Source organism: Vigna unguiculata, chromosome 1 (genome assembly GCF_037176805.1).
Source record: "Vigna unguiculata cultivar grain cowpea cultivar isolate G323 ecotype 2 chromosome 1, ASM3717680v1, whole genome shotgun sequence".
In the NCBI taxonomy this organism is placed as follows: Eukaryota; Viridiplantae; Streptophyta; class Magnoliopsida; order Fabales; family Fabaceae; genus Vigna; species Vigna unguiculata.
The window spans coordinates 44,390,442-44,404,605 of record NC_140792.1 but is presented as its reverse complement, the minus strand read 5'-3'; the positions used below and the strand labels follow the sequence as shown (position 1 = coordinate 44,404,605).

The 14,164-nt window shown below is 30.6% G+C and overlaps 2 protein-coding genes across 3 annotated transcripts; one reads left to right on the top strand and one right to left on the bottom strand.

The window, feature by feature from the left end:
• Positions 1–562: 562 nt before the first annotated feature.
• On the bottom strand, positions 563–4,209 carry LOC114176686 (Myb/SANT-like DNA-binding domain protein). Of its 2 annotated transcripts, none has more exons than XM_028061809.2 (5): positions 4,110–4,209; positions 3,419–3,729; positions 3,231–3,321; positions 2,632–3,137; positions 563–1,323 (listed from the first exon to the last, which is right to left on the bottom strand). In XM_028061809.2, exons 2-5 carry the CDS (start codon positions 3,725–3,727, stop codon positions 775–777), a joined length of 1,455 nt encoding a protein of 484 aa, XP_027917610.1. In that variant the 5' UTR covers positions 3,728–3,729; positions 4,110–4,209; the 3' UTR covers positions 563–774. The 2 variants fall into 2 exon arrangements, with proteins under 2 accessions (XP_027917610.1, XP_027917602.1); XM_028061801.2 differs by having other exon boundaries at positions 3,947–4,169.
• Positions 4,210–7,358: 3,149 nt separating this feature from the next.
• NDT1 (NAD+ transporter 1) lies at positions 7,359–11,436 on the top strand. The gene is made up of 9 exons (XM_028075789.2): positions 7,359–7,683; positions 7,789–7,884; positions 8,149–8,255; positions 9,237–9,285; positions 9,464–9,573; positions 10,100–10,194; positions 10,294–10,382; positions 10,460–10,554; positions 10,884–11,436. The coding sequence occupies exons 1-9, from the start codon at positions 7,605–7,607 to the stop codon at positions 11,118–11,120; spliced, it is 957 nt and encodes a 318-aa protein (XP_027931590.1). The 5' UTR covers positions 7,359–7,604; the 3' UTR covers positions 11,121–11,436.
• The last annotated feature ends 2,728 nt before the right edge of the window (positions 11,437–14,164 follow it).

Sequence of the window (14,164 nt, the reverse complement as noted above, 5' to 3'; positions counted from 1 at the left end):
TCTTCCTGTATTTTTCTAGTTTGAAAAACGGGAAAATTTATTAGAGTACTCTTTTCCAATTCCATCACCCAAAAAAGAATTATATACAACAAATTGTAAAAATAACATTTCCACAAATATAAAATGACGGGTCCATGTATGTAGAATGAAGTAGCGAGTAACGTTACAAGGACCAGTGTTCAAAAAGGGCTTCGAACTAAAATATGAGACCTTAGTCAAAACTAGAACTGTCATTATGCTACCTCTGATAAACTGGAATAACAGTTGTGATGATAAACTTTCACAGAAGGGATTATGTTAGGGATCATATGCCAGAACATGTGAGAAATGTCAGTAAAGGGCACAAAAGGATTTGGGTTGATAAACCTTGTTTTGTGGCAAGGAGGGCAGGAACTAGGAAGGACAAGGAAAGAGTAAGCAAGGCAAAGATAAACAGAAGAGAAAGGTAGTGATGAGGTGATAATCATTGAATGAGTTCAGCAGCAGGAGCTGCAGACCCTCAAAGCTCTGAAGTTGTGGAAAGTTTTTGAAACACTTTCCTCTCACATAACCTGAGCATTGCTAGGTATAAATGCATTTTGTGCAGTCATTAACTAAATATGATGAATATACAAATTAATTTAGCGTTCCAAAATGCTAATTCTATTATCAAAATGATTAGTAGCACTAGTTTGCTTAGAATCCTCCCAAAAAAAATCTAATCAGCTCTACTTCTTAAAGAATATGGACCAAAATCAATAGCAAGTGAAAAATGAAGGGAGGCGTAGGATACACCTATGTGCGAAGTTTCCTAATCAACCATTTTTTTCTAAGCTTAGCATCCAATGCAAGAAATGTTTTAGCTTTTCTTTCATCCTCCAAGAAATCACAAGCATCCAAAACCAGGTCATCATCCATATCAGGCAATGCTTGCACTGCTTCTATGACGTTCTCTATTGATATTGAGGTATCATTATTTTTTGCAGACACTGTTGAAACTACAGCAGCCATCTCATGGAGTGCAGCAGCCATGCCTTGTTCATCATTCCTTGATCTTTTAGGACTGGTAGAATTAGAACATATCTCTAATTGGCGCTTCTGTTTCTGACCTATATAAGGTAACTCATTGACACCACTAAATTGTTCTTCGTTAGAATTGGGTGTAACTGAAGACTGAACAGTGTTAGATGTTGAAGAGCACTCAATCTTAAAATCATTTGCATTTTGATGCTTATCTGGAGGCAAAGGATATTCTTTTTCATCAAAACTTGGATCATATATGACACGCAAATCTTTATAGTATGGCAAAGGTCGAGTCATATATTGTCGTGCATCCGGATGAACCTGCATAGACACGTCAAAAGTTTTAAAACCTTGTAAAATAAGATGATTAATATATCATAAGTATTGAAATTTCCTAAGGCATGCTAGGTAAAAATGAGAATGGGAAGGCTGATATATATGAAATGCAAGCATTGCATGGCTTTAAGTACATGGAATAAAGGAAAATGAAGTGAGGAGCGTTTGTTTTTACTTTGAATCTAGAAAAATAAAATGAACGTAGCAGCCCTCAGTTTAGCAAAGAGTTTCTACCCTTCTTGATAGTTCATCTCAAGACAGTCCACATTCTAGAATGAACAAATTTATTCAGCTTGTATTAGCTCACAAGTTTTGCCAATGAGGATAGTATATTAATGTAAAAAAATTTACGATCTAAATCATCTCTTGAAAGTTTGCATGAAAGAAATAAACACCTATTAAGAAATGTGGGACCAAAGTCTAATTTAACCTCCATCAAATTATATAACTTGGTCATATCTTTAGTGGAAGGATCTCTAACATCTACTTTCACATAATTTAAGGGTTGTAAAGCCACCTTAATTGCAATCATCCTAGCCTGCTTTAACATGTCAGGTTTGTGACCCGTATCTCAAAAAGGGCTACCTACAAAGGGGCCGACCAAAATGGCTGAGTAAAGCATCACAAAGTGCAGCCACTAAGGCGTTGGTCTCAATGAATTGAAATCTCACATTAATTAAAGACATGACCAACTTAGCTTAGACAACTCTTTCTTGGTTTTATGGGATTGAGTTTGGTATTGAAACCAAATGTTAAGAGTAATCAAGAGATTTCCCTATTTTCTCTTTTCCTTATTCCTGGCTATTATATACGGAGCAGTGAAGAAGGACAAATTTCGGCAGGAGGAAAAATAAATATTTTTATTGATCTATTGTTCATATATCATAACAAATTATCACAAAATGAAAATTAAAACCTTCCTACACCTATCTGCTTTACACCTTTACCACCAGAAACACCCTTGAGCTTCGCATAATTTATGAAATATGCAGATTTTTCCCTTTTAACTTGCAAAGGAAGAGTGGGAGTCTATTACTAAATTCATTATAGGAGACCAAGGGAAAAAAAATGAGTAGATACAACTATTTTCAGGAAAATAAATTACTTCCAACAATAAAAAACAAGACTTCACTCAAAACCATTTTTTAGAAGCATTCACCCCAAACTCTTTAAATCATCGTAAAAGGGAACTCGGGTGAAGACAGACAACTCTCATTGGTAATATAACAAATTATACTTCTAAGTGTGTGTCCAAAGAGGTTCGATTTCCCAGCAGACTCAAGTGATACGCACCTTAATATAATCTTGCCAGACACAATCATCGGCAATAACCATCTGGCGTGTTTCATCCCAGGCAAAGCCATCCAGCCGAAGGAGGCTTTTAATTAAATTATATTGCCTTCTCAGAGTTTTGTACCTATTCTTAAGAATCTCCAAACTATACTCAAAACCAAATTTTTCATTGAATGATAAGATTATCTCCATCCATGCTTGTTTGCTGAAAACCCCATCAAATTGATTCCCTTTTTGCACATGAGCAAGCATCAAGTTAATGAAGTAACGATCCATTGGTAGCTGCCAATAAGTCCGGGTCCGGGTACGAGAAGAGGTTGTTGTTTCCTTCGACACTCTTTGTTCACAATCATCAGTTGCTTTATCCAAGGTAGAGATTCCAAGGTCTTCATCAGCTCTGACATCAAGAAGCAGTTCATCAGCATCCTCACCTATATCCTCTGATACATGAGGAACAATTGCTCCCTTTTGTCCTGAATTAGATAACTCTTCTGGTGCTGCATCGTCTGGAAATTCACATTCATTAGATGTTGAGACATAAATTGGACCTCCTAAGCATCAAGCATGACATATACAAATTAGTGCCTAACAAGGGCTACCTTTTGCTTCCATATGTCCATAAATAGTGCACAAGTCTTTGAAATTGGGTATACTTTTTTTTACTCTACGAGTTAGCGCATTCACATCTACCTGCATTATAATTAGGCAGAAAATAAACTATTGAACTCCTTCAGTAGAGTTGAAAAGATTTAAAATAATTTGATACTTTGAAAAAATCATCCCAAACCTGATCATCAACAATGACCATATTTCGCTTTTCGTCCCAGCTAAACCCTGGTTGGCCAAGAAGGTTCTTAATACTCCTGTACAGATTCCTTAACGTTTTGTGGCGGTTCTTAAGAACATCTTTTTCGTACTGAAAATTGAACTTGGCATTGAACATTGAAGACATATGCTTCCACGCCTTCTTGCTAAACATATGATCCTCAACTTCACGGCCTTGACTAACCTGCTCTAACATGAGATCGATGAAATAACCATCCATCTCGGGTGTCCAAATTGTTCTTAGGCGTTCAGTGTCGTTTCCCAGAGTCATTTCTACAATGTAACACGAGATTACTAGTATCACTAACAAGGTTGATGAGTAGTTCAGACAGAACCATAACCAGTGCACATACATTGTTCAAGACATGCATAATTGTAATCTTCAAGAGATATAAGCACAGTTGATAATCAAGTAATAATAATAATTTATTATTTATTGTTTGAAAACAGAAGACTAATGGAAGTTTAAAAGTATAAAAGTGCAAGAGACCTAAGACTCTGGTAAAAAACATGCTATGATGAATCTGAAGAAGAAGAAGAGAACAGCATCTATCACAATTCTCCCAAGACAACAAGAACACAGATCGTGCCAATTTTGTATCTATGAAGAGTGTTGAGATTAACAATTAACTATGGGATAACAAAAGGAACACCTTGTGCAGAGTTTGAACTTTGCTTTGGCAGGGATAGTGATTTCCCGGACAAGGTTGCATCTGCTCGGGGGATACGATTGTACCTTGACCTTATTAGGGTTATCATTTAATCTAAATATAATATTACTTCAAAAATATAATATTTTTTATTTATATACGTAGAGTGTCCATTTTTTTTCTTATGATGACAAAATGATTGAAGTAAAAAAAATATTATTAAAGTATAAAGAATGTTTCTTACAAATAATATAGAATTAAATTTTTTATATGATTAAGAGATAAAATAGTGAGAAATTATGTACACAACCAAAAAATAATAATCTTTGTTTAAAGGTTATAAATATTACAATGTGCAGATAAATTTGTATACCTGTTTTAAAAAAAAAAATTATACTTCAATCATGTTTTAGAAAATGTTCGATAATAAATAATCTTAATTACAACTATCATGATTATAAAATATTTACAATCTTTTCTTAATATATCAATTTTATAAAATATTAACACCTTATGTCACATTTTTAAATTGTAGTTAGTATTTTTATAAAATTCATTTGTGTATTAAAATTTAGACTTTAATTTGATTGTTTACGAAACTACATCATTTTCTTCATATGAATTTACTACTATTTTATAATAGGCATACCTATGATAAACATATATATGTTTTAAAAAAATTCTTATTAAGATCATTCTGATGAATAATATACTTTTAAATATAATGTTAAATCATTTCATATTTACTAATATTAAAATTCGCATAGCAGACAACAGTATAGTTAGAAAATAAATGTTAAAATAATGTCTTTAATTTATTTAAAATTATTAAAGTTGTAGGAGAAGATAATATTAAAAAATAATTTTGAAATAATATTGAGTCTTTAAAATAATATCATTTACACTCTCTAAGGAATATATATATATATATATATATATATATATATATATATATATAAATGTTAAATATCTATGTTTCCATTTTTTCTTTATAATAAAAAATAATTATTAGAATAAAAATTCTAAAATTTATATTAAAATTATAAACAAATGTATTCAGCACAAAGAATAACTATAAAAATAAATCAGTTTTCATAACTTTTTTTCAACAATAAAAATAGTAAAATAAATAAGGGGGTTATGTATCATTTTTTATATGTTGCTTGAATTAAATAATGATTGATGTACAACTTATATGAAATTTTTTAAGTAAATTAAAAATATTGTAAAAGATTAACAAGTTTTTAAAATGTCTTTAAACCTGTTTGAAACTCTTAAATTTTGATAGCAACATGATGGGGTTAGAAATTTAAATATTTATATTTTAAATTTAATTTTGTTGAATTGGTTGTAAATATAAAATAAAAATATTTAAAAATTCAAATCTACTTAATCAGTTGCAAATATAAAATAACTAAATAAGTATTTATTGATATCTTACACGGTTAGAAATCTATTCTAACAGTAAGATTAACTGAATTTATTATGATGTCATATAAGGTCTTATTCTATTATCATTTTTTCTAAAGTTATACATGTAAATTTAGATATTTGATAATAATTTAAAAAAATCAGAAAGTGTTTAGTACTAGTATGGTGTTTAGATTAAAAAGATATTTAATCTATAAGATTTGAAGTTGTTCACAAAAACCTCTAATAGTATCAACTTAACATAATGTCCAGGTAATCATGGTGGTTGTTGAATTAAATTTCATGCATTTTAGTGAGAATCCTTCTATTATTTTTAACTTGCTTAAGTGATCTAACTTTGTTTAAGTCAGAATTATTTTTCTTTTTTAATAAAATAAAAAAAAATGTAAAATCATAACTAAAAAGATCAAACAAAATACTTATTAAAAATTGGATAAAATAACAATAACTGAAATAATGTGTTTAAATAAATATGAAAAAAATATGTTAATATTTATATGCATAACAATATATAATTAATTAATTTCATTAGCACGTAGACATAATATATTAGATTTAATCATTAAATAAGGTCATATAATTGATTATTCTAAAGTAAAGGATACTTTCTTACATTTAATATAATCAACTAAATGTGCAACGAATATTCATTATATTATAGTGCTTAATACAAAGAGGGATTACATACCCAAATCACATCATCACATCAGTGTTTATATTATGAATAAAGCCACTAACTTCCGCTTTAAGCAAAATTCCCAAATTTTCCATCAAATCAATTCTAATTCTTTATTTTTTATATCTAACTAAAGAAAGATAGGTTGACTTAATGACATGTGCCTGATATAACACGTTAGTTTGACCCTAAAAATCAAGTTTTTTTAATATCAGACATCAAATATTAAATAAAACTACACTGTTAATAAAAAGTCCACCAATATGTTTTTCAAAATCTTCACATTAATCATTTTAAGAGATTCTACAACTTTAATTCAATTTCTTACCAGTCATGATAATGACATCCACCAATGAATGTGATTAATCTCTTGATCAATGGATTTGAAAAAATATATGACAGAACTATTTTTTTTAACAAAAATATTAATAAGTTACACACTAAATGTATTTTAAAAATTGTAATTATATGACAATATTTTTAATATATATATATATATATATATATATATTAACAAATGTTAATTAAAATATATTTTAAAAGATACCCATCATGAACATATATTTTGTTATTTCTACTATACTTAAAAAAATACATATCACTGTGTATACATACACGTAGGTATAATGTATGTGATCCTATCTAACGCCCCATTATTTTTTTTTTAATTTCAGTAAAAGTATGGGTGCTTAGTAGTATTTAATATTATTTCTTACTAGAAACAATATTAAATATTTATTAATATGACTTTTAATCTTAGAATAGCGCCCCATTTATTCATTGTAGATGAAGAAAAATGAAAAAAAAAAAATATAAAGTATAGTGGAGAGTCGAAAAAGAAAAAATAATAAAGCAGATATACAGTCAAAGAAAAGTTAAAACACAATTAATAATATTATTATGAAATAAACGGAGGAGAATATTACTGTAAATCATAAATTGTTTTTTATATTTTATTTATAAATGAATAAATATTCTAATAAGAGAAGAGAATTTCTGGTAAGTAGTTAAACTTTCCTTTCTTCGTAGAATTAATCAGGTTATTTGATTAACTATAACCACAATAAATAAACTTTGGAATACTATAGAGGACCCACTAAAGTGAATGTGAGTGAGAGAGAGATGTATTTGTTGTTTGGTTTGGTATTGTGGTAGAGGAAGGATTTACACGCACCATATACAACGAGCCGTTTTTGACTCGTGTTCTTGGATCTGATCCAAACCCTAATCTAATCCCAAAACTTTAGTATCGAATAATCAAACGAAAGACTGTGTCTTTCTCCTGTGCCCTAACTCTCAGGCCATGCGACTACCCTGTTCCTCCGCCACCGCCCTCTCCAGAGAGGATTCCTTTTTTATTTTCGCCACTTTCTCCCTCGATTTCGCCGCCCATGTCTGCCGACGCCCACGCCGCTAATCATATCAATCCCAAGGGCCTCCTCTGCAATGCCGCCGCCGGTGCTTCGGCTGGTATACCTCAATTATATTCTTCTTATCGCGGTTTCTTTCTCCAATTTTCCATTTTTCTGAATTCGATTTCTAATTGTTTCATTTCGTGTGCGTAATTTGGTGCAGGGGTTATTGCTGCTACATTTGTGTGTCCTTTAGATGTCATCAAAACTAGGTTTCAGGTTCATGGTGTCCCGCAACTCACCAATGGAAGTGTTAGAGGTATATCCGCAAGCCTTTCTCCTGCCCCTTTTTTATCTATTCAATTTTTTTTTTAACTCTGGTATATAAATGAGATAACGAGGAAGGTTTGACTGTCCTGTATACAGCCTGTCATTCAAAAAGAGTTGTTGCTATTGTTTTTAGATTTCAGTTTGTTAATAGTATTATATGAAGGATGAATCGACTGTGGGAAAATTTTCCCATTGGTTGAACTACTGAAACTTAATATTGCGACTTTAGCTTATGAGTGTTGCTTGCCCGCAGGCAGCATAATAGTTGCTAGCTTGGAGCAAATTTTTAGGAAGGAGGGGTTACGTGGAATGTATCGAGGGCTTGCGCCCACTGTGCTGGCTTTACTTCCAAATTGGGCGGTGAGTCGTTTCTCCATGTCTGTATTATTTTTTATTTATGGAGTAAACAACAAATAGAATCTTGACAGATTCATTACCTTTCATGTCCAAAATTTGTAATTCTAAATTATAGCCATCGATTTGGTAACTGAAAATACTATAGTAATTAATGCCTACCCTGCTCCTGTGGAAGGTTGACATGAACGAAGGATCATGTTTTATCTCTGAAAAACCTGGGGTATGAAGTCATTCATGAGAAACATTAATACTTACTGAATTGAGTTTTAAAATTGGCATTTCATGGTTGCTGTTAGATTTGATTTTGATTTGACATAATTTTTTTTTACATTGGAGTGGAGTACAACATCATTGTGCCCTTGACCTCATATCAATCAACCTCCATTTTTATGGCTTGTTCAGGGTGATGACTTACAGGGCTTCATACTGCTATGCAAATGAGAGCTAGTGTGTCAAAATTATAATTTTATTGGGAAAGGAATTGAATATACAATCATAGAAGACAAAAAAAAACTTATAATGAGGAAAACCAAAGTGAAGGTGAACAGATCATATCAAAACAATAAAACATCTTCCGCTTTCATTCAAAGAAACTCCTTCGAATGCTTCATTATCATAATACCATGTGGACGCAAGTATTCATATTGCATTGTTTTTAAAATAAATAAAGTTCACAAAGGCACTCAGATAAATTATAGAATGACCCATACATGTAGAACACAGAGATGGGGACTGAATAGTGAACTTTAATTCTCAAATAAAGGTGAAACTAATTGACCAGGTACCTAGTGATTCTTGACAGCTGACACAAAATGGCCCTGAGAATTGCTATAAACCACCCTAATATGACTACTGTCAAAGCAAAGTTAGTTAGTTTTTTAATGATTCATTTTAGTGTTCTGGTAGAAATTTTTAGTATGTTCACAACTTTTTAGTTGCAGAAAACTGATGGTGTTCTAATTGTATCTATTTATGAACCTGCAGGTTTATTTTAGTACATATGAGCATCTTAAGAGCCTTCTCCAAGCTGATGGTTAGTCCATTAGTTATTATTTTCTGTCTATCCAAATAAGGGATTGTTGGAAGCATTATTCTTTTTGTCATAATTAATCCACTTATTAACCTTTATTTTTATGTTGTCAACTTTCTAGTCAACCCGCTTCCCCCATTATTTAGATTCTGAATTATAATAGCTATGTTAATGTATGCAGATGAAAGCCATCATCTTTCAATTGGATCTAATATGATAGCTGCTTCTGGTGCTGGAGCTGCAACTACCATGTTCACAAATCCCCTCTGGGTTGTCAAGACTAGACTCCAAGTGTGTTTCTTCATTTCAACCTAAATTTAGTCATTTCACATAAAATTGGCGTAATGCAGAGTGATACATGTAATTAGAAATTTGTTGGAGAGTACAAAGCTCATTTGATTGTCTTATTTGTCGTTGTTATCATGGAATTTGATATTTCAGTTTTTTTCTTTTTTTCCATTATTCCGGACTTTTATGGTAATTAACAGAGAGAGAAATAAATTAGGCATTGCTTTCCTTTCTGGATGACCTATGTGCAAGGTGAGATCATGGTTCATGACACAACCCCTACCTCATGGATTGGGAACATATTGAACTCAGAAAACAGCTACTTACAATGTTTTTTCTGTGGGGAAATAGTGCTATCCTTTTAGGAGAAAGGGTTTATGAATATTACTAAAAGCATTGCATTGCCATTCCTCATTAGTACGATGAACATAAACTTCGTCTTACACAAAACCATTGAGCCAATAGAACTACTTATTATCAATTAATTTTGTGTATTCTGTACTATAAGTTTGCGGTTCTTTTTATGCAGACCCAAGGAATGAGATCTGGTGTTGTGCCATATAGGGGCACACTATCTGCATTAAGGAGAATTGCACATGAGGAGGGCATTCGGGGCCTGTACAGGTTGGTGTTGTTTAACACAAATGTAGCATGATGGTCAACGCATTTGGAAAAATAATGAATAATGTAACGACTTTTTTTTTTTTTTTTTTCCTTCAACAGTGGACTTGTACCTGCTCTGGCTGGTATCAGTCATGTTGCCATTCAATTTCCTACATACGAGACGATAAAATTTTATCTGGCAAATAAAGGTGATTTCATGTCTACAGCTTTCTGTGAACTCTCGAAACTTTCGGCAGTTAATTAATGTTTAACTAATTTGTATCAGATAACACAGCAATGGATAAACTTGGTGCACGTGATGTTGCAATTGCATCATCCGTTTCCAAAATTTTTGCATCCACATTGACTTATCCTCACGAGGTATGTTTCTGAATGATTGAGGTAGTTTAGTTCAGGTTATTTGTCCCCATAGGGTACTCGTACCGTACGTACCTTTGGTCTTGTGAGATGAGTCAGCTCGCCCACCGTCTATGGAAAAATGATTTAGAATCTATTATGGGTGTTTAATAAATCTTCCAAGAATAATATTATGTTGGACTATTTCTTGAATAGTTTAAGCTCACACTTCTTTTGTTGCCAAATTTGAAAGTACAAGCCCTAGTTGAATTGGGATGGAATTTTTTGTTTTGCTTTTGCATTTCTGTTCTTTGGGCAGATAAACATTAGAAAGTTTTGTATTTTGTTTGCAGGTCGTACGTTCCAGACTGCAAGAACAAGGGCATCATTCAGAGAAACGGTACTCTGGTGTGATAGATTGTATTAGAAAGGTTTTTCAACAAGAAGGTGTATCGGGTTTTTACCGAGGTTGTGCCACCAACCTTCTAAGGACAACGCCAGCTGCTGTAATCACATTCACCAGCTTTGAAATGATACACCGATTTCTTGTTTCTCTTTTTCCCTCTGATCCACGACCTCAGATTTTGTGACAATTGATCTATAGGAGGTCATCTGTCTTCTGTAGCAGTTAGATTACGAAGCATAAGCTTAGTCCAGCTGAGTAACCTATCTCTTGGCGATGCAGATATCATTCTTTGTGACTTAGTTGTTTATGTATGATAGAGCCCCCATATTTTCCAATCACGATTGAGCCCGGTTTCCCTTTTCAAACTTGTGCAAAGTCTTTGTAGGGAGACTGAGAAAGAATTATAATTTTGAGTGATGACGACGATAAAGATGATAAAGTGGAACTTATTTTATTTTTAAACAGTTGAATAATATCCTATAGCACGATCTTTTGCCTCATATTTCTGGTGGATCTGGATTTTCTTTACTTAATGAGAATCATGCAATCAGCGAATCAAAATTGCTGGATGGAAGACATGAGAAATACATTTAAGATCCATTGGGTATTTATTTAACAATTTCGTTTCCTTTACTGGTCCAGTTCATGATTAATATAATTTTTTATTATTAGTGATAAACCTACTAGGTGATAGCATATACTGTTCAATAATCATAATTCCATAAATTATGAGCCAATTGATGTGAGAACAACTTAATATCTTAATTATTTATGCAAAATAGTGTAAAGACATTTTAGTAAAAAAAAATATGCAGTTATTTTTTATTTTAAACAAGTTAAACAAAAATTGTCTGACAGACCTTATATCGGACAAATATATTATTTTTTACTCACTTTAAAAATAATAAATATATAATAATTTTAAATGAAGGATTGAAAGTAAAATATGTATTCTTATTTTTCAATGAAACTAATTTTAATTTTAAATACAATAACTTAATATATAAATTATATTTTATGTACATGTTTTAATAAATATTTTTTGATATTCTTAGTATAATATGACCTAATTTCATTGAAGTTACAAATGTTTTAATAGGATCTGACTAATTTGATGGAGTTTTGATATAATAGATCCAGCAAAGTCCATTTTGCATATCCAAACATGCAATAAATGGTTAAGCTTGGTTGAATGCAGATTGCCGTATTAATTAATAACAGCGTATGAATGTGATTAGAAAAATTAGTTAAGTTAGTTCACAATTAAAATATTAGTAGGAAGTGAAAATCCTGAGTTAATGAATGGCTAATACGTTAGCTGATTAAAATAATGTTTGGTAAAACTGACTAGTACATTAAATTATCTTTAAGTGTAAAATGATATAAGGAAACACAAAAAAGAAATAATTGTAAAAAATTTAAGATTTTTTAAGCTTAAATAGTATTTTAAAAATGAAATTGAAACGCTGCAAATTATAAAATAATTTCTTTGATATGATAAAATTAACTCTTTTCATCAAATCAAACGAGTCTGTTTTGTAAGTAAATAAGTTTACCTACAACTTTCTCTCACATGCTCTATGGGATAACTTTCGGTTGAATATTGAAATTTATTTTTATGCGTTTATTATTATTATTATTATTATTAAATAACTACATTTAAACTTATATGGATAAACACCTTTATTACTCACCTTTTTATAAGAACTTACATGCTTAGGCCTAAGCTTATAATAATTTATATTTAATTAACATACAAAAAAGAAGGCTATATAATGATAATATAAAATAGTTTTATTATTGATTCTAATCTTTTGTGTATCGTAAATTTATTAAGTTTATAGTGACTATAGTAAAATACTTAATTATTAGGAAAGTAATATAAATGAAAGAAAGGGAATAGAAATTGAAATAATAGTTTAGTTTGTTGGCATACTAGATAAGATAGGAAAAAGAAAAAAAAATCATTAATGATGAATCATCCAAAATAAAGAAAGAATATAATAACTTTATATTTATATGTGATCTAATTAGGGAAAACATATTGATAAACCCTCTTCTTCTTTTTCTCTTACCAAGTTGAAAAGAAAATATTCAACCAATTTCTTTTAGGTGTACTAACTTTTTTTTTTTTGGAAAAAAGAATAAAGAAAATGCAAAACAGAAAAAAAAAGTTGATAAAAAATGGTAAGGGAAAAAATCGAATATTAAGTTGTTGGGAGAAAGAGAATGTTACATGAGGAATAGGAAAAAAAATTAAAAAAAAAAAATTGTAAGATTTTTAATTTGCATTATGTCTCAAGAATTTTTGTGATTAATTGATTAAATTCAATATACATAATCAACCATTGAAGTTCAACAATTCACTTAGTTAGATATTACAATTATAAGTTAAGTAAATTTTACACTTCATGAACTTAAAATCCTTTGATAGGAGGATTGTTTTTATAACAACATTTAATACAAAATGAATAAGGAATAAACAATTGAATTGCATTCTTCAAATAAAAATATTCATATCCAATGCTTTTAAAACAATAAATATAATATACCAAAGTTTCAATAGTAGATATATAACTAAAATGACAACTTAAGTTTTTTTAGCAACTAGTAACACACGTGTTAAAAGTTTTATATTAAGTAAAAGTTAAAAAAAAAATGACTACTATATAAATTAAAAGATTCATAAACCTAGTTTCTTAAAATTTTCAGTTAAAAGTAATATCTTGATAGTCTATATAAACTTTAGGTATAATTAGCACCCCAACTTATTTAACTATATTTCTCTTCAGAAAAATAATTTTATTCTCTTAAAAGAAAAGGAATAGCCATATGGTAGGAAGTGAAATTAGGGTTTGAGTGAAATAATGTTATTAAAGAAAGAATATGCAGATTGATTGTGAGAGGTTTTAGGCAAAGCTAAGTTGTCAAAATCAAAGGACCAAACAAAAACACGTCTCCATCACATTCCTAATTCCTTGCGAAGCATGCTATCTTTTCCACTCTTTAAAAGGGGGAACATGTGTTTAACTTTTCATCACATAACAAATACCTTTTCGGATTTACCCTTTGTTTATCACAATAATTTCAATTAACTTATGCAAATTCAGGTAATCATGATCCATAATTAGACAACTCAGTGCTCAATATAAACCACGTTACTATAACTTAGCATCAAGATTCAACACTAAGCATGCATTAGCCTCCACTCCTTCGGATCCAAACTTT